Below are 20,871 nucleotides of genomic sequence, written 5' to 3'. Positions count from 1 at the left end.
CATCTCTATACTTGGTTACTCTCTTCCAGGACAATTTATGTGCCTTGCCATTCATTAAAAATCATTTTCTCCTTAGTGTCCAGCCTCACATACAACTCACTACAAGCCTTTTCCTGTGCCAGTGACACCTCTCTCTTTGCTGTGCACCTAGCCTTTTAGTACTCCTTCCTTCAGCTCCCTGACTATCCCACTCTTTCTTTGCCAGTCTCTTCCTTGAATACATTCCTGAATCTGTTATTATTTGTGCAATGAAAATTAAATCAAGAAAGATTTTGCTTTTACAGTCTCACTGCAGGTTGACACATTATAAGCACGCCTGTGGTTCACATAAGCATTAAAAGCTTGTATTACTCCCTGATAGCATGTGCAGCAGCTGGAGAAGGACTCCTAGCTGAAGACAGGACAGCTTCTCGATGTGCAGATTGGTCGTCTTCTACGCAGAAGCAAAGGAGAAAAACCCCAAATTAAACAGAACAACTACTTCTAATTACAAACAGACGTCTCTCTAAAACCGTGGCAGCAGTTCACCATGTCAAATGCTTTCTTGTCGTGCACAGTGACTATAACAATTAGCCCCACTGGCTGCACTGTCCTGCAGTGACATAAGTTAATTCAGCATTGCTATAAAACAATGAGGCTATTACGTTTGACCTGTACTTGCAGAATACATTCCAAAGCTTTTGTTCCCTAAAGCATTCGTCCTTCTTTGTGAGCAGTTTGTGTCAAAAGAAAAGCCCAGAAACAGGCACCAGTTCAAAGGCATTTCTCAGATGATTTGCTGTAAACTTGAATACAAGCACAGATGAATAAATGTCTTGTAAAACATTGTACTGAAAACATTCTTCACTACGAATATCAAATTAAGATCACGCGTTAACAGCCCAGAGTTAGTATCGTAACTGTTGTGAATTTTAGCACTACGGTTAGCATTTACAGGATATTGTTTTTGATGATATTATACAAAGGACCCTGTTTCTGCAATGCCTTTTGTTTAAACTTCATTTCCTCTTTCTGTGACCCCACGGGCACTTCCTTTGGCCTGCTGGTTTGGAAAACCCAACAGTTCATCTATATGTAAAGAAGGCACTTAAACTGGAACAGACATGGCTGCGTTGATCCTGCCGTGGTATAATAGGACAAAGTGCATTCCTCAGTGCACCTCAGGCTTACAGCCTGCTAAAGCTCACATACAATTGATTATGTGCCTTTAGGTATATATGGTTAAACATTTCCTAGTGTAAATGACTACATGCAGTATTCTACCATGTGTAAACTTATATCCCTAAAGGATTCTAACTGTCTAGTGTTTAATGGACCTGTCAAAGATATATTGAGATTATAGAAGGCCCCTTTCAGAGCTAGGGGGAACTTCCTTATATGGTTGTAACTTGAAAACACACGAACCCTTCTGCCTATAAAAACCCTGCATAAAAGAATAAACTTTGAGTTGATTTTGGGAAAGCAACCCGTGCAGTCTCTGTGTCGTTTTGTTCTCCCAGCTGCTCCCGACGTCGTAACTAACCCAGCTGAACGGCATACCTGATTGTTACTTTGAATAATTTTGAATCTGATACAAAACTCTGCTTATCGGTGCTCACGCCTCAGGAGGAAACCCGATCCACGGATGATCCGGGATGGAGATTTCTTTCAGTGTCTTTGCCTCACCACATCTGGGGGTTAACTGGGTTAAATTCAACACAGCAGCATCTCTAAATGACTGATTCTAAGCCTGGCACAAAAGATAGAAATCCCTGTTGTTCTGGCATCTTATGCCTGCACACATTACCCTGCTGTTCAGTGGTGCCTGACTGCAATACCTGTTTACCAGATTGTAGTGGGTCTCGTGTGAATCTGTGCAACCCATCTGAACCTCCAGTTGTCACCGCTCTTTCCTCAGACACCAACGTAAGGCTGACAGCACTCTGAACACTTCCTGTTGATCATCTGAAGCACAACAGGGGACTGAAGGCGGGGCAGGGATCGGGAAAATAAAGGTTTATAATTTGCACAAATCTAACCCTGCTGGCTGGGAATTTCATTGGGTGGTGGGTGGTTTGGTGCTGACACTGAGCAATTCTGTGAATGCAATTTTTTTTTATTTATAGAGTTGTCATACAGGGCAAAATGTGAAAAAATTTGCAGTGAGTTACTCAGAGTTCTAGACGAGCGCTGGCTAAAAACAGAGGAGGGCCTAGATGGCGCAAGATTTGCCAGCTTTTTCTGCAAGGTTGGGATGGGCGGAGAGGGCTGCCTCTGCAGGACGACAACTAGATTCTTTCTTTGTCATTCTTTGACAACGACACAGCGGTACCCCGCCTCTCGCCTTATGACAGCTGGGATAGGCTCCAGCACCCCCCGCGACACTGAAAAGGATAAGTGGATGGATATTACTGAGGAGTCAGCATGGGGCGCGCCTCTGTCAGTGCGCCCCAGGGCAGCTGTGGCTACAATGTAGCTTGCTATCGCCAGTGTGTGAATGTGTGTGTGAATGGGTGAATGACTGAATGTAGTGTAAAGCGCTTTGGGGTCCTATGGACTAGAAAAGCGCTATACAAATGCAGGCCATTTACCATTTTTACCATTTTTCTCTTCATTGTTTAGGTGGATCCTGAAGTTTCCTATGTCACCATCAGCAACACCTAGAAAACCAAGATAAGGTGTTTTGTTTAGTGATATCTGTATGTTTGTTTGTTTGTTATTATTTTATCTATATATCAGACAGCTTTTTTCAGGTTCGTGTTGATGATGAAATGATGCAGTGACTTCTGCTCTACTGTCAATTTTAAAATAACATAGTTCAAGCTGTTGAAAAAAAAAGAATTTGCATTTAATGGAAAGACAATTTTTGAATATTGTTTATGGGTCCAACAGATTTAACCCTTGTGTGGTGTTCATATTTTTGTTACTCAGCCAGTGTTCATGGGTCTGGTGGACCCGCTAGAGTTTTGGCTTTCCAAATTAACACTATCAAACAATTTTATGTTAAATTACTCAACAGATGTTTACTTCATCCCAATTACAAGCCATATGAACAGCAAAGATGGTTAATTTTTTCCCTTTCCCTTTGTTAGATCACATTTATGAATTAATGTGCTTCTCATTTGTTTGTTTGTTTTTATAAAATGTTATTAAAAAATAAATCAGTTATAATCAAGTGGAGTGAGTGGAAAGACACAACACATTTACACGTGAAGCAATATGTTTCACAACTAAATGGGATCAGCTGCTCATCAATGGTGACATTAGGCCCAGGGTTGTAAAACAGGGGGAGGTGGTGCACACACTTATCCCACACTGTCCTGATGGCAGCTAGCTTGTCTCTCTGCCGTCGAGCTGGTCTGTCATCTCGGTTATCAAAACGGATAATCCTGGAAATTTTGTGGAAGTTTTCCAGAGACATTGATGCACGGAAAGGTTCTTGCCGGTTTCTGCATCCCACAGGATTCTGTGGATTCCCCTTCGGACCTGAAAACTCCTGCAAGGATAAGAACCCCAAAGTAGGCCTTTGGGGTTCTTGGAGGAATTTGGTCCATCTCCTTCCACCTCTCTCCAAAAACACACTTTCCTTCTAGATTACTGCAATCCAGAATAATTTTCTGGATGGAATCTGGGATGAAAAGCTCAAATGAAGACTTGATGTCCTGCACATGAGTAACTGTCAGCCGTTGGCCCTGGCTTATCACAGTAACAGCTCTGCAGGGTGGCTCATTTCTTGGGCAAGAAGACCATTCAATTTCACCAGTTATTGACATCCATATTTCTTCACTTGCTGTCTGGTGGGCTTGTTCTGGTCCTGAGCTGGCTGCAGATGGAGTACTCGTCTTCGTTTTGTTACTAAATGGTGCTCAACCTCATCCTCTTCTTCAAAGTCACTGTCAGACTCTGAATTTTCAGAAATGTGAAATATTCTGAAACTTCTTTGTCAACATCATCATCCGAAGCCCCTCTCTCTTCCAAAATCAATTGGATGGCCCTCGCAGCAGATAATCTTTTGCCATCTTGATCAGTTGTGATAAAGAACCACACTGGCAAAGTCTTATTTATAGTATTATGCCCCTAATTAGCAGGTGGGACAGGGTATGAGAAAATAAAATTTGGATCCCTCAAGAAAGAGGGTAAAATGTGTGGGAATGTAAGAGCAGACGTGTTGATAGTTGAATTTTCAACAATGTTGCAACTTTGTGCGGGAGCAGGAGGGGAAGAAAACACTATCAGCAGCACCAGAAAGGAGGAAGACAGAGTGTGGGAACACAGGACCTACACTTTCAACACTTTTATTAGACCTGGGTCCAGTGGACCCGAACACCTTGTATGTAATGTAAATGTGTGGGGGGAGGTACAGTATGAGGTCATTGAAAATTAGTTTATGTTCTTCACAGAAAATAAGCCAAAGCCAATGAATTTCAGGTTGAAAAAATAAATTGTTTAATTTTTCTTTTCAAAAAAAAACTGAAAACGGGTCTCACAGACCCGAACACCATACAAGGGTTAAAACCAACTGGAGATTGATTTACTTGAGAAGAGCAGACTTTTTGATAATTTATAGAAAATGGATTGTTTGGTGCAGAAGTACCTGGTGCGGGCAGCTCCAGCTTCGCCCTCCTGAGCTGTGTATTTTCATTTAACCTAGCTAACGCTGTTTCTAAAGCAAGAAATGGGTCTGTAATATCTTGTTCCTGGTTATCCATTTTTTATTATTATTGCTTAACAGGAATATATTAAAAGAACAAAAAACCACAAAAGACAGTTTGTTTGAAAAAACAAAATGAAAAAAAAACACAAACTTTTTATAAGATGAGCTGAACTAATTCAGCGAACAGAGATACCGCGCGAAGAGCGATTGAAGCGAGCTGCCTTCGTGTGCGTGTTCGCCTTGTCCTCGTTGTCCTCGTTGTCCTTGCGATCCTACCGGTCCTGCTATTCCTCCTTCTGAGATGCCCTGAGAATTTGAGGGTAAGATACAAACAGTTAGTAAAGTTAAATAGAAAAGGGATAGTTTTTATAAAATGAGAAAAAGCGAGACCCTAGAGAGACTGACCGTGATTGGGTCTCAAAGGCAGGCGCGGTGCATTTCGTGTGTCTGATGGCGGAGAAGAAGAAGCGTTTCTGGGGCTCCGATTGGCCGGAGCATCCGGAGTGAGATCGGAGAGCGAGTCTTGCCTGGCCCCGGCGGACAGGCGCAAGTTTTTCCCAGAGGGTCGCGGGAGAGAACAAGCTCCGACGGGGATGGAACTGGGGCCGGATGAAGCGGGGCGATCTAGCATAGAGAGCAGATGCTGTCTGTCGTGTGTGGAGAGACGGATGTTCTTGCCTGTGGATCGCTCAAGCACTGGTGGAGAAGAATTCGGCGAACTCGAAAAAAATAAAGCTGTCCAAGTCTGAGATATCTAGAAAGTTTGATAAAAATGAAAAAGAGGGTAAATGTTTTGTTTTTCTTGTACAATTAGCTGTTAAGAGGGAGAACAAGAATGAACCAAACCAAACCTACCAACTCGATCGAGAGAACCAAAAAGAGAGGAGTTGAGCTCGCTTATCTCAGAGTCTGAAAAGAAATAACAACGAGTATTTACAAACGGGGAAAAACAGTAAAATATAAACATTATATGAACAAGAGTGAGAAAAATGAGGTACCTGATGAGGACATGATCGCTGCTAAAGTTTAGTGTACAAACGCACTTTTTAGCTCTGAGTGTTAGAGGCGAGCTTATTTATATTTTTAAAAAGTGTATTCCAAGTGTTACAGAAGCTATTTTGCATGGCTTTTGAAGATGAAAAAGCTTTTGAGAGAATGGTAAAAAGGAAAATGCGAAAATGTAGTTAGAGGGGGAAGATTAACACTTACCGAGTGATATGCACATAGGGCACGCGAAGGCAGTTGTTGTTGATCCCTGGTTTCGTGGCTGTTGCGAGCTCGCAAGCAGTCTGAGCGGCGCCAGTTGTTGATATGTCTGAAGTCAGAGGTCTTCTGGGAGCTCGACGGCAGTCTTAACCTCAGCGGGAGATCATAAAATCAGACCTGGAGCCGATTGGCTAACCGGGGTGCGAAGGGAGCTGTGCGATTTGTTATGTGATTGGCAGGGGGCGAAGTGAGGGGGAGTTGGTCTCTGGCGGAAAATTTTCAAACGATGTAAGCAGCGCATTTAGGAGCAGAGCGGGGAACGAACAAGGAGGAAAAAATTGTGCTCTGCTCTGGAAGGGTCGGCGATTAAGAGCGAGGTAGAACTTAGACTGTGCGTTGAATTTTAGAGGTTGCTAGTAAGAGGGAAGTTTTTGAAGAAAAAAGACTAAGGAGTTTTCCCCCTGTTTTGGATTATAAGGCTTTTGGGAATAGAGGGTAGCTAACAAGTTATTCTAGGGTTTTTGGGGAAATCGCGGAGGAGTTTTTAAGGAGTTTTCCCTGCTTATGTTTCTAAGGATTAGGTTAAGGGGGCTGCGGGGATCGCGAGAGTTTTTTTTCTGAGTATGAGTTTTATTCTAAATCTACAAATGCATATAAATCGAAATAAAGTTTTGCCCCAAGGCATGCAGCCTGTATTTCCGGCCATACTGAACGTTACAAAAGCACAAGTTTAACTAAACAATTTTAATATGGTTTAAGAGATTTTTAAACACATAAGCACGGAGCCCGAGAGAGCACGGTCCGGAGACCTGTGATTCAATCAAAAACCAAAATACTTCACCCGGTATCTTTGTACTAGTTTGTCTGCATAGCTTGTCTCCTGTAGCCTTTGGTGACAAAGGAGGAGAGCCTTCGACCTCCGCTGTTCCTCATGGAGAGGTTAATGACAAGGTCGAAGTGGTTCTCCTCCAGGTAGTTCATGATGCTGCGCTGCTTCTCTTTGGTGGCACATTCATCGCTATCGTACTCCTCAAACGGCCAATCGATTGCAGTCACCTGTACAAGGAGACAAAACAAACTTAAAGACAATATCTTAAAGAGTCTTAAAGTTTCTATCCTGATTTCATCCTGTCATAGATTAATACTTAAAATAGAGTGTTATTAAAGTACTTAAGTGAACGCCACAACTATGAGCAATGACATTTCGAAATAAATTTCTGCTGTTTTTCAAAAGCTCTAGCAAAATAAAACATTTTTTACAGTTACATTGTATCCATGTATAAGTGCTGCTCATCTGGAATCTTTGGTTTAATGTGCAATTCAAGAGGAATGATAAAGATGTAAAGGTTACCAGGATTAAAGCATTTAAAAACAAATACACATAAACACGACCATATTCATGAGTCACTCACAGATGTGCCACTGCAAAATAAGTCGATTTTGATTTAAATAAAGTTTGTTACTCCAAAAAATGAAGCCTGTGTTAAAAGAATTACCTTGACTCCATGCTCTGTGTAGAAGTCAGCCGTGCCCATGCTGGCATACAGGTCATATCCCAAAGACTCCAGGGCCTGCACGGTGGGCAGCAGCTCACTCTTGTTCTGCAAACACAAGTCAATGCAAATAGTTTGGATAAACCATAAAATCATAACATCACTGCTGAAAGCTGGAAAAATCTATTTCGTTTACTATGCTTCACACAACCGGAACACTCTGCAGATGCTCCTTAAAATCAGATCACTTTTAAACTTCTTAAATCTATTGTGGTAGACAGACAGTTTCAATTTCAGCTCATCTTATCTGACATCGATGGCCTTTTCATACAGTTCCATTTGCTGTTTTTTTAACCCAGCATTCATATCTTTAGACTTCCCTGAACCACGGTCACCCCTTAATCTAGTTTTTATATTTTCTATATTCAGGCAAACAGATCATAATATTTCAACGCCGCAGAAAAAAATGTGGTTCGATGATTTTTATTCCATTTGTGTTGCTGAGATGGTTTTGATCGAGTTTAACTACATCTGGTCTCATGGTGATAATATTTACAGTTATCAGCTGTTGGTGGAATCATCAACAGCTGCTGCAAAAACAAATAATCAAGGTTTGTTGCTTTTCTCGTTAGAAAAGTAGCAGATGCATAAAATCTGTTGTTTATTCCCATGTGACTGATCAGCCACAAAAACATCTGCCAAACATAACCCACAGTTGTGACTAGACTTTAATGTGCCACTAAAATGCATCATTCGTACTTCCAGCTGCATCACTTGTGAGCTGAACTCACTGTTCACATCTGGATCCCTATCTGTTGTGTTTCTGTCAGTCGAAACCTTTAAGTACCTTATAGCTGCCGATGGAGAGCAGGATGTTCTTCTTGGGGATCTTGAAGCCTGTGGAGAGCATGGCTTTGAGGTAAGCCTCGTACTGGTTCTCCCCAAAACAAGCTACTTCTCCAGTGCTGGTCATCTCCACCCCGAGCACCACATCAGCTCCGGCCAGCCGAGAGAAAGAAAACTGAGGGACCTGGAGGACATTTGGTTGAAAGCAATCCGTGATGCTCAGTCAGATGAGAAGACAAAAGTGATTTAACATGAAGGGAAATATTTATGATTGCTTTCACACTACTTACCTTGACTCCCACAATCCCTTTCCCTTTCATCAGGCCCACTGGCTCCACGTCCTCCCCGATAATGTACTGGGTAGCCAGAGCCACCAAGTCCACTCCCAGTGTCTTGGACACAAAGGGGAACGAGCGAGAAACTCGGACGTTGCACTCGATCACTTTGAGCTGGTCATCCTGAGAGAAAAAACACAGCGGTCATTCAGCCGCCACTGTGTCAATCTGCTTCACCACTGGCAGGATGGACCAATCGTGATGCAGCTTTCTGACGGCCAGCTCTGTGCTGTTAGAGGGAAACGTGGATTTAGTGATAGAGGACAAACCTTAGTTTGGATTCTTTAAAAGCACTTTATCTAAAATAACATTTCATGCTGATAATACCCTAATGTGCAGGAACCAGCGGTCGATTTTGGTCAGCTCATACAGCTTTTCCACAGTGTAGCCAGCTTTGAATGCTGCCGCCAGCACAAAGATACGCTTATCTGTAGGAGTCTCCTGGTAAGCAGAGGGAGCACAACATACTAACTGTGAAGTAAAGTGCTGCTAGTTATTTGCCAGCCATGAGCATCAGCTCAGACATTTGGGCTTATTTTCTCAAAATAAATAAATAAATAAAAATAAATCAGCCACACACATAGTAGCAGAACATGATTAACACTAGGAAGGCCCAGGCTTCTACCTTTCTACCTTTAAAACCCGCCACCAGCCAAATGGCTGGTAGGCTTTTAGCTAAGCTTTAGCTTCAGGCAAGTGGAAGCTAAATTGGCTAGTCATTCATATGTAAATTGGGTTGTTACCTGGGAATTCTGGAGGGAGGGGAGTGGGGGTGTGTGGATGAGGGGGTGGGGGAGCTGCTAAAAGCGGTGAGCTTCCTTTTGTTTCATCTTGATGCATTCTCAATCATCCAGGGAAACAAATCTCCAAAAGTCACCAACTTGGAGTGTTTCAGTTTGCCATCTTAGGGAGAAATCAACACACATGGGTGTATGTCCTTTGTTGCTGAGATTTATTGATAAAAACAGTACAAAAAATCAACCATTTGTACACATTTTTACAAATAATTATAAAAAGTGAGTGAGTACATTTCAACATTTTCAGCAATCACTCACAATCCTGGCACTGCCATGGTATCTGTAGTCTGCATTTACCTTGGCTTGGCTTCCTGATCAATGCTCCACTACCAAAAGGAAGCCAAGCCCTGCCACCCTTTACAACAAAACAAGGTGTGATCACATTGATGCCACAATGGACGACTGATCAATGCTCCACTACCAAAAGGAAGCCAAGCCCTGCCACCCTTTACAACAAAACAAGGTGTGATCACATTGATGCCACAATGGACGACTGATCAATGCTCCACTACCAAAAGGAAGCCAAGCCCTGCCACCCTTTACAACAAAACAAGGTGTGATCACATTGATGCCACAATGGACGACTGATCAATGCTCCACTACCAAAAGGAAGCCAAGCCCTGCCACCCTTTACAACAAAACAAGGTGTGATCACATTGATGCCACAATGGACGACTGATCAATGCTCCACTACCAAAAGGAAGCCAAGCCCTGCCACCCTTTACAACAAAACAAGGTGTGATCACATTGATGCCACAATGGACGACTGATCAATGCTCCACTACCAAAAGGAAGCCAAGCCCTGCCACCCTTTACAACAAAACAAGGTGTGATCACATTGATGCCACAATGGACGACTGATCAATGCTCCACTACCAAAAGGAAGCCAAGCCCTGCCACCCTTTACAACAAAACAAGGTGTGATCACATTGATGCCACAATGGACGACTGATCAATGCTCCACTACCAAAAGGAAGCCAAGCCCTGCCACCCTTTACAACAAAACAAGGTGTGATCACAGGGCTTGGCTTCCTTTTGGTAGTGGACAATTGATCAGGAAGCCAAGCCAAGGTAAATGCAGACTACAGATACCATGGCAGTGCCAGGATTGTGAGTGATTGCTGAAAATGTTGAAATGTACTCACTCACTTTTTATAATTATTTGTAAAAATGTGTACAAATGGTTGATTTTTTGTACTGTTTTTATCAATAAATCTCAGCAACAAAGGACATACACCCATGTGTGTTGATTTCTCCCTAAGATGGCAAACTGAAACACTCCAAGTTGGTGACTTTTGGAGATTTGTTTCCCTGGATGATTGAGAATGCATCAAGATGAAACAAAAGGAAGCTCACCGCTTTTAGCAGCTCCCCCACCCCCTCATCCACACACCCCCACTCCCCTCCCTCCAGAATTCCCAGGTAACAACCCAATTTACATATGAATGACTAGCCAATTTAGCTTCCACTTGCCTGAAGCTAAAGCTTAGCTAAAAGCCTACCAGCCATTTGGCTGCTCTCCGGGTTTTAAAGGTAGAAAAGCCAAATGGCTGGGCTCTGGGCCTTCCTAGTGTTAACAGCATGCAATGAAACATTCCTCAAAAAACCCAGAAGCAGGAAGCATTACAGTAGTAGATAGCTCAGGGGAGATCTGGCACCATCTACTGGTCCCGTTAAGACAGAACAATACAGTTTTGACCTTTTAAAATGTCCTTATCACAATCATTTATAGGGTCACCATCCTAATAGAGGTGTAGTAAAACAGATCAACATGCTTTAATGTGCAGCACCATCACTCATCCTTAAAAGCCGATGGCATTGCATAGCAAAAGCACCAATGTTGTGTTCTGACCAAATATGAATCATCATATCATTGCATGGTTGGCTGAAAATGGTTAAAAATCTTTCAACCTGAGATAAAGTATTTGCTGACACTGCAGTGAACAGGTCGTGCAGCAGCAAGGCATTTTTTAACCAGTACAACCATTTAACCTGGACTTCAGCTATGGGAGGTTACCTTTTCAGAGACAGGCTTGATGGTGTGGTCAAAGCCAACACAGTTCTCATCCACCATCCTCAGAGCTTTCTGGAAGGCTTCCTCAAAGCTACGACCAATAGCCATCACCTCCCCTGTTGAAGAAAAGGTTCAAGCACTGAGCACAATATCCATAATAAGCACCTGACTTACTGGCTTCTCTGCTCGCACTGGTAAAGGTTAACTTTATAATCAAACTGTGAAATAAAGCAGTAGAGTAAAACTTTAATGCCCTCATGGAGAAATCTGCTGTGATAGCAGTGCAGAAAAAATAAATAAATAAGAATAAAAAAAGAAAGAAAAAAAACATAGTAGGTGCAAAAGATGACCATCTGAATTTATTGTTAGCTTTACTGAGACCAAACTAAGTATTTTTAAAATGTTCTGGAATACTAACAGTACTAAATCTACTACCTATTTACAATTTGTTACAACATATTTTTGTTCCAAGCTCGCTTTTGCCTCTTACCAACACTCTTCATGGAGCTGCCTATCTTGGTGGAAACCCTGAGGAACTTGCTGAGATCCCAGCGAGGCACCTTCACCACACAGTAATCCAAACTCGGCTCAAAGTTTGCCGTTGTCGAGTTTGTCACTGAGTTTCTGGACAAAAATACAGACGCAGTGCAAATATTTTTCATGGGTGAATCACTTAATTTAAAGGCGCTTTACAGTTAAGACATTTATGCCAAAAAATAAAAAAAACTACAATGCTTATGCTGCAACTGCTCAAAGCAGTTTTGTCAAAACAATAACTTCAAATTAACCAAACTGCCAGCTGTGCAGGTGATGAATATCATCTTGTCACCAACATTTCCAAATTTCTTTGCTGATGAAAAATTGTGAAAACGTTTATACTAAAAAAAATGATTGAATTTCAATGATCAGATGTCTTTAAGTGTAATGATTGACTAGCTACATGTTTCCTGGGTCGGTGTGACACTGTGGGGGTGACTATTCAGGGTAAGCACAACAGGTCCACATGCAGTGAAGGCAGCGAGTCTGTGCTGCCTTACTTTACAGGCATCTATGCATCACAATTGTTTTTTGGTCGTTTAATATAGAAAAATTGATTTTAAGCTTGAATACTTTAAACCCCACTTTTAAAAAATGTTCAGTTTAGCAGAATACTGGAACGTCTTTGTTGGATGTCATCATTCTTTAAAAGCAGCGATGCCCCTGTTAGATCATTATCCGCCGTTCTTAAGCTGAGAGACGTACTTGAGCTGTGGCAGCGGGATCCCCAGACCAAGTTTAGCTGCTACGTAGGCCAAAGGATAACCAGTCGCTTTACTGGCCAGAGCAGAGCTCCGTGACAGGCGGGCATTCACCTCAATGATGTAGTACTGCAACACATTATACATAGAAGATACAATTCAATCACACACATTACGGGAATTAGACCAGGAGCAGGAATACCAGCTCCCCATGCACACAAGACCTGTTTAAAGGCCTGTTCTGATACATAAAGCCTATTCATACAAATCTATTCCTGGTTTGTATGAAATGAACTTGGTCACATTGATACCTAAAACAATTTTCTTTTAAAACTTATTGAACTAGAATTTACATAGCAAAGACTTTTTACAACCTTGGTTTGGAGCCAAAACAGTAAATGTAAGCCGTTGACATACCTGGCTGTTACATTATCTGCAGATCCAGCCGCACACTCTGTACATCCTATAGCCATATAAACTGTATATACTTAAAGTCATGTTACCACCCATGCTTATTTCAATATACCTACACTTTCTGTACTATTCATTACAGCATGTCACTGGCTTTAAAATAAGGAAATGCAAAACAGATCCACTTTATAGGTGAACACAGTCCTATTTGTGCTTTTCATCACCCAGGTCTTCACATATATGCTTACCTGTTCAGATTCGGGGTTAAGAGCGTACTGGATGTTACACTCTCCCACGATGCCGAGATGTCTGATGACTTTAATGGCCGTGTTTCTCAGCATGTTGTACTCGCGGTCATTAAGCGTCTGACTGGGAGCCACTACAACGGATTCCCCAGTGTGGATACCCAGTGGGTCGATGTTCTCCATATTACACACCTAAACAAGAGGAAACAACAGCCACTTTAAATCGCCCTCAGTTTTTTTTTTTAGAGAGTATAAGCTGTTTGTTCTCTGGTCTCCTTTTACTCACAGTCACACAGTTGTCATAGGCATCCCGGACCACCTCGTACTCAATCTCCTTCCAGCCTTTCAGGGATTTGTCCACCAGCACCTGAGAGGTGTGAGCGAATGCTGCCGTTACCAGAGAGGTCAGCTCCTCTCTGTTGTTGGCAAAACCGGAGCAGAGGCCTCCGAGAGCGAACGCTGAACGAACCAAGACGGGGTAGCCAAGACGCTCAGCAGCCGCCACCGCCTACAGCAGAGTTAATCAGATAAATTTAGACTTCACTGGGGCAAAAAACAATCCAGAAGCTATTAATTTATAAGCGAACACGTCTCCTCACCTGTTCCACCGACAGAGCTGCTTCACTGGGAGCTACATGCTCATTGATCTCTTCCATTTTCTCCACAAAGATTTTCCTGTCTTCGGTCATCTCAATGGAGGAAACAGGAGTTCCCAGAACCTGCACTTTATATTTCTCCAGAACGCCCTGCTTGGTCAGCTCTACACCGCAGTTCAGTGCAGTCTGACCTCCAAAAGTCAGCAGGACGCCGTCCGGGCGCTCATTTTTTATCACCTGTAACAACAAGATGTAATGACACGAAGCACTCACAACACATGAAAATGAGACAAACAGCTCTGTGGATTTCACACTGGGAATTTCATCCCATCCAAGACATTTGGAAGTCTGCAACTGAACTAAAAGCAGCTTAAGTCATCTTTTTTTTTTTTTTTAGCCTCTTCGTTTCCACTCTATACTGCCGTATGATGGATGCAGGTAGAAAGCTGAGCGGGGATTTTTATATCTTTGAGCCAGCACATTTTTACAGAAATGTATTATGAACACTGAAATTTAAAAATAAAAATAATAACAAACTACATTAAATAAACCTGGGCAAAGAAGGTAAAAATCTGAGGGAATATTTGTCCTCAAACTTGTTTCTTTTCATTATCATTATTAATCCGCACTCTTATTTTTCCTCTCTTACTAATTAATTACTGGCTGTTGTCACTATATTGCATCTATATAAAAACCAGAGTGGAGCAACGAGCTCTCTTTAGTCCACCAGCACCAACCTTTATCTTACATGATGACTTCCAATGGAGCCGCGGATTTAAGGGCTGTAACACAAAGCTCATGTTTTGCCTTTGCTTTGCTAGTGCTGCATTCAAGTGTTCAACCAAACAAAGTGATGGACCACGTAAAAGTGTATCTTATCCACAGTAAAGAAATAAAAATAAAGGTTGTCCTAGAACCCACTGCCCCAAATCCTACAATACAGACACAAAAGAAGACTGAACTACCTTCAACAGTCACCAAAGCTACAAACACACCTGTGCAGAACTGCTCTGTGTTCTGTGGTGGGCTGTGATTATGTGAGACCCCTCAGTCTTTAAGACAAACACAATCTGGGGTCAATACTGACTGATCCGAAAAAACAAACAAACAAAAAACAGTTGACCTACAAATTTCACTGTGTCCACAGTTTCTCTTCTTTCATCAGTCACAGAGTTGCAACAGAGAGAATCCATACCTGAGTGACGTACTCTGCTGTAATCGGCAGAAAGTAGACTTTGTCAGCCAGATCTTTGGAGGTCTGGGCCCTATTTCAGGAAGCCGGTTTAGTGCAAACTCTGAGTAAGTATACCCTGAGTTAACGAAAACTCTGGCTTTTCGGTTTCACAAAGCGAGTTTAGATTAATCCTGAGTGAGTCACTATGATGACACACTCTGTGAAGCTAACCTGCTTTCCGCCGGGAGAGAGTGATTAGAGCGCGTTTGGACATTTTATCATTTCCTGATGATTTTCTGTGTGAACGTTACCGTTTTTCAGCACAATCTATAATTCATTTGAATAACATCCTCAGGCCTAATATTGCTCATGTGACACATCGTGGAAATTCTCTCAGTTCTGTACATATTATTTGTATTGCACTTCGGTTTTTTGCAAACGGGAGCTTTCTGTATAATATTGATGACGCTGAGCACGTTTCCAAGGCTACCGTCTGTCGGGCAGTCAGGAATGTTACCGTTGCACTGAAATGTCTCCTGTACTCGTCTGTGGTGTTCCCCGGTCATAGACCCACAAGATTTATCAAAGAGGGATGCCACAAAATTGCAGGTATCAGGATGACCAAAACTTAATTCATGATGTGCTGATATTTGAACTACTACTTAAATTTTACATTTATTTTCACGGTTCCCAGGCGTGGTTGGCTGTATAGATGGCACTCACATTCCAATCATTGCTCCTTCGGTAAATGAAGGAGACTATGTGAACAGGAAGTCTTTCCACAGCATTAATGTACAGGTACATAGTTCCCTGTAGCATTTCAAACTAACAAATTATTTTATTATAGTAATGGATGCTAATTTGCGTTCTCTGCACTGTGAAGATCATATATGATGCTGCCAACATTATCACAAATGTGGACGCCAACTGCTCGGCCTCTGTGAGTGGTGGTGGTGGAGGACCCCCACCTGTTTTTCGGGCCTCCGCTTTTTTTCTGTTGGCTATAACGGGTCACATTTGAGCATACAGAGTAAGCAAATATGTACTTGTAATGTGCTCAGATAATTTCAATAAGTGCTTACAGAAAGAAAATTAATGTAGCCTCTAACTGCAATTGATTTACATGGGACAAACAGACCAAGCACTATGGCTCATAATACAATTACAGCTTACCTGTTTGGACTATATTTTTATATTTCATTTTTACTTGCTGCCAGGAACGTTTGGGGCCTGTTGGGTCACATCAATGTTTAAATTAACACTCACGCATTGACTCTGTCGGCTATGTTTTGCCATGCATGCTCCCTTTCTTTTGCAGCTGAGGCTGTGTTACTTTTTTCCCGCAAAATTTGCATGTTATCGGCATATGCTGCCATCAGAATTTCGGCCTCAAGCGCTGTAAAATACATTGACCGCGCCTTCTTTCCCTCCATCTCCATGGTGACTCGCTTAATCTGTGCTCCACTAATCAGGGCTTTACGTATTCTCGTGCGCGCGCTTAACTTGGGGTTAAAGCAACTCCGCGTTGATTGAACTACTTGTTATCAGCCTTTCTGAAACCGAATATTCCGAGTTGGACAGTTCGGGGTTACTCAACCCTGAGTATCGTTTTTCACTCTGAGTTTTCTAAACCGGTTTCCTGAAATAGGGCCCAGGTCTCTGTGGCTTTTAAACCCCAAAACACGCTGCGACAAAAATTGGTCCACCCCAAGGATCGGGTCCCCCGACACAAACAGAGTAAAATAGTGTACGCTGTTAAGTGCCAGGAGGATTGCCAGGATTTATACATCGGGGAAACCAAACAACCTCTGGCGGAGCGGACGGCACAACACAGAAGAGCTACCTCGTCTCGCCAGGACTCTGCGGTCTATTTACACCTACAGGCCAGTGGACACTCTTTCAATGATGAGGATGTACACATCCTGGACAGAGAGGAACGCTGGTTTGAGCGCGGAGTCAAGGAGGCCATTTACGTGAAAAGGGAAAGACCATCTCTGAATCGAGGAGGGGGCCTAAGGGTACATCTTTCGCCATCTTACAATGCTGTGATTTCAGCCATTCCCCAACTCTCTGTGAATGGTACTCATGGCCATTGATCTGTGGTCTTTGATCAGTGGGTTTTGGTCAGTGGTTGTTGATCAACGGTCATGAGAATTTTCGTAATTATGATTAAGGAACTGACCTCCCAGCCCATTGTTCCCTCGGTGGGCTGGTTTCAGTCATTATACAAATGTACTGTTTATAAGATTTGGAGAACCCTGCAGTCAGCTGAGACTGAAGAAGTCACTTGGATGAGTGACGAAACGTTTCTCCCACAAAACGCTACGTCCAGATGAACAGAATCAACTTTGGAGATAGAAAAATATAGTTTTTCATATAAACTTGATTATTGTCTGTAGTAGGGCTGCCACAAACGATTATTTTCATAGTCGACTAGTCATCAATTATTTTTGCGATTAGTCGACTAATCAGATGATGTATCCATTGGACGTAAAACATACGGCCTATTGCACCAGCATTCATCTGCTCTTATATAACTATAATTAGTTTACTGCTTGAAGTGTTTAAAGTATGTGCTAACTAAAAATAAAGACAAGATGATAGATTAGACTTTTAATAAATTTGGAAATTGTCTCAGTGGTTTAATAAATTAAGTCGTCTGCTCTTTGCTCCCTAAAATTTAACAGGACATTGGAGTAAATTCTCGACCATCTCAAACTTCTGTTTAATCAGTTTTCTGTTTGACGTTTATTCAGATGTGTAAAATCTATAACTTTAATCTCAGCCAAACCGAATTACTCCGGAACAAATAAAACACTGAAAAAAGCCAAACAATAACATTTTTTAGGTTATCTAAGTGACTTATATATCATGTTTAACCTGAGTAGCAAAAGACCGCGGGGGTTTGAAAACGATGTGCCGGGTGTTCGCTGTTCTACACGGATCTAGTGAACCTTACCCCAGCTAGCTATCAAGCTGGTGGGTAACAGATGTCTCTGAAAACGTCGGTGCACTTTTGCAAATATGTGGTGTCTTGATAAACTGAGCAGATGTTTGAGGTTTACACAGCTACATTCTCTCTGAAAATATGTTAAACGTTTATTTTGTGACCCAGAAACAGTAATAAGAGTAATACTAGAAAGTAGGGCTGCCACAAACGATTATTTTGATAGTCGACCAGTCACCGATTATTTTTGCGATTAGTCGACTAATCAGATCCATTGGACGTACAGCTTATTGCAGCATGCATCTGCTCTTATATAACTATTATTAGCTTATAGCTTTAAGTGTTTAAGGTCTGTGCTAACTAAAAATAAAGACAAGGTGATAGTTTATTAAATTTTAATGAAATTTGCAGATTGTTTCGGTGAAGTTTAATAAACTCCTTGCTATCTAAAATATAACGGGACACCGGAGTATATTCTCGAGCATCTCACACTTCTGATAATCAGTTGTCTGCTTGATGTTTATTCAGCTGTGTAATAACAACACGTTCTCACTCCCAACTCGTCAAACGTGTGACGCATGGTCAGGCTCCCTCTGCTGCACTTATGGACGCGCAGGGTACCCCCCTCGCATCGGGAATTGACGTGAAGGGTCCTCCGATTGAAGAGATTGCCGCGGAAGAGCCTGTTGTCCGTATATATTTCCGAAATCACATTGTAGTGACGTATACTGAACACAATAAATTATATAATGTAAACAACTACCTGAAAAACAGGTAGAACGATGCTTTTGTATGGTTTATTGCATTTACGGAGGGAGTGATGTATGCTGGGTAATGGCACAGCTAGCTACTGGGTGACTTTATTCACCCGCTTCGGCTGTTATCAGTCCATACAATGGGCGTTATTAGCACAAATCAGTCCCATAGATATGGGCCATCTCCTGCTAGATTGTTCAGAAGGTTGTTCTCATCCATCCAGATGGAGGATCACTAACAGGAGCGTGGAAGACTCCAGAATCCACTCTGGCTGCAATCCGGTGGATATGCAGTGTTTACAGGTAAGACCATTTAAACGGACAGCATTTATAGAATGACTATTAAAAGGCAGCGAGTGTCAGTAATGTTAATGTGGTTATGTTAGTAATACACCGAGTGCTAATATAACAGCTTTAAGATGCATTTGTAGATATTATTACGTGTTTTACCGTCTTTATGGTGCTAGCTTAAAGTTACGGTGTAAACGTTAGCCTATATTGGAGTAAAGCTGTTACTGGTTAAACGATGTTAGCACAGAAATATTAGCTTCTGTCATGACTGATGAAGTTACTAGTTAATAAAGTTTCCAGTAAAGTGTTTAATCGCAGCCACAGACTGACAGCAAATATCTCGATTAGCTTCAGTGCATCTGTAATAAATATGTGCAAGTTTCAGTGCTTCGTTTAAACTGTATGATACTTATACTGACCCAGGGTCAGTGTAAAATACAATCCTAGCTGTGTGAACAAAGCCTGGCTCCTTTAATCCTGCATGACAAACCTCAGGATGCAGGTTATTATTACTCTTTCCTGCTGGCACACCTGTCACACCTGAGAGTCAGCGAGAAACTTACAGTGACGTGGACATCATGCAAAGACTGCCAGACTCTGTAATACTGCAAATGATCAGTGACTCAGGTTAACACTAAACTTTAAACGGCACCTCTGTGTCTCTGTGTGCTGAACATCTAGGATTGAGTCAGGCTGCATCAGCTGAAGCTGTTATTTGTATATATCAGTATTTTTTATTCGGGTGTGGGGAAAATACGTAAGACTGCAGTGAAGCGATGCACCAGATTAATCCCTGGCCAAAGGTATCGTACTTAAATCAGACTACTGATCCAGCCACATCAGCCTTTTGTGAGGTCTGTTTAAAGTAGACTAAAAGTGAACTGATGAACTCTGATGTCTGTCTCTGTGTTAGTCCTCTGACAGACTGGTGACCTGTCCAGGTGTGCTCTACCTATGACTACTGGGACAGGCTCTAGCCTCTGTAATAGAAATGTTCTGTATTCTCATTTAAAGTATTTAAGTGCTTATGCATATGCTTAGTTGTGACACTGTTACTGTTCAGTGAAACTTTCTAAAACTAGATGAACTTACTTCAGCGTCAGCAGTTTGAGAAAACAACTCCCTTTACAGGTGCTGATAAGGGCACAAAACAGCATAACTATTGATCCGTTAGGTTTCATAGCGAGACACGTGAAGTGTGGTAGGATCAGTTTGTAACTTCCTCCCTCTTCCTTGGAATGCATAAAGGAGGAGGAGCACCACTTCTGTGGCAGCGCTGACATGACTGAACTGTGATGTTTGATGTGTGTTGGCGCAGTAATAAATAGCTTGATCACAGCTCTTTCTGTGTTGCAGACTTTATTTAAAAAATTCCACGACACCTCCCCCACCCTCCCACTGTGAACATGAATTGAATATTCAGAAGACATTTGTTTAAATAGTTCTACAAATCTGAGCTGTTGGTGTGTCCTTGGATTGTGTGGTAATAATATTAGAGCCTGCAATCTTTCTTACTGAAACTCTACTATGAGTCATGTTACCTGAGATTAATTCTATGTTTACCTGTCAGCCTGGACGAATGTGCTGTGTGAAGGAAATTAAATCAGATCTGAACTGCGTACATTTAAGGAACCTGTTCATATTTAATATGAACCAGTGATTTTTTGATTGCTGATTCCAAAAGAGTCTTTGTGGAAATTCTGTTTGGCTTTTTGTTATTTTAATTCTCTTTTCTGTTTTCCAGAACAGTTCTCCACAGTCGCTGTCCACATGGGTCAGTGGGACCAAGAAGCACTCTGCTAATGTGTGGACTCTGACCAGCAACATCCAGCAGGACCCAGACAGTGTTTTCTATCTCCCAGCTGGAGTTTTTGTTTGTCTGTGACTGGA

At 42.0% G+C, this 20,871-nt stretch overlaps 1 protein-coding gene across 1 annotated transcript; it reads right to left on the bottom strand.

The window, feature by feature from the left end:
• Positions 1-4,401: 4,401 nt before the first annotated feature.
• On the bottom strand, positions 4,402-15,078 carry LOC146649328 (multifunctional protein CAD-like; the record flags this gene model as incomplete). The annotated part of the gene is made up of 14 exons (XM_085387575.1): positions 4,402-4,939; positions 5,039-5,387; positions 5,489-5,542; positions 5,843-6,895; positions 7,336-7,440; positions 8,180-8,362; positions 8,469-8,636; positions 11,328-11,440; positions 11,815-11,948; positions 12,567-12,691; positions 13,222-13,410; positions 13,505-13,726; positions 13,818-14,051; positions 15,010-15,078. Coding segments are annotated over 11 exons (1,743 nt in total), but the record flags the coding sequence as incomplete, so codon positions are not given.
• Between the last annotated feature and the right edge of the window lie 5,793 nt (positions 15,079-20,871).

This window comes from Rhamphochromis longiceps, linkage group LG17, assembly GCF_057381845.1.
Source record: "Rhamphochromis longiceps isolate RC_006_pf linkage group LG17, R_longiceps_female_GT1.1, whole genome shotgun sequence".
Taxonomy (NCBI): domain Eukaryota; kingdom Metazoa; phylum Chordata; class Actinopteri; order Cichliformes; family Cichlidae; genus Rhamphochromis; species Rhamphochromis longiceps.
Note: the sequence above shows the minus strand (reverse complement) of the source record. Positions and strands in the feature narration are given on the sequence as shown.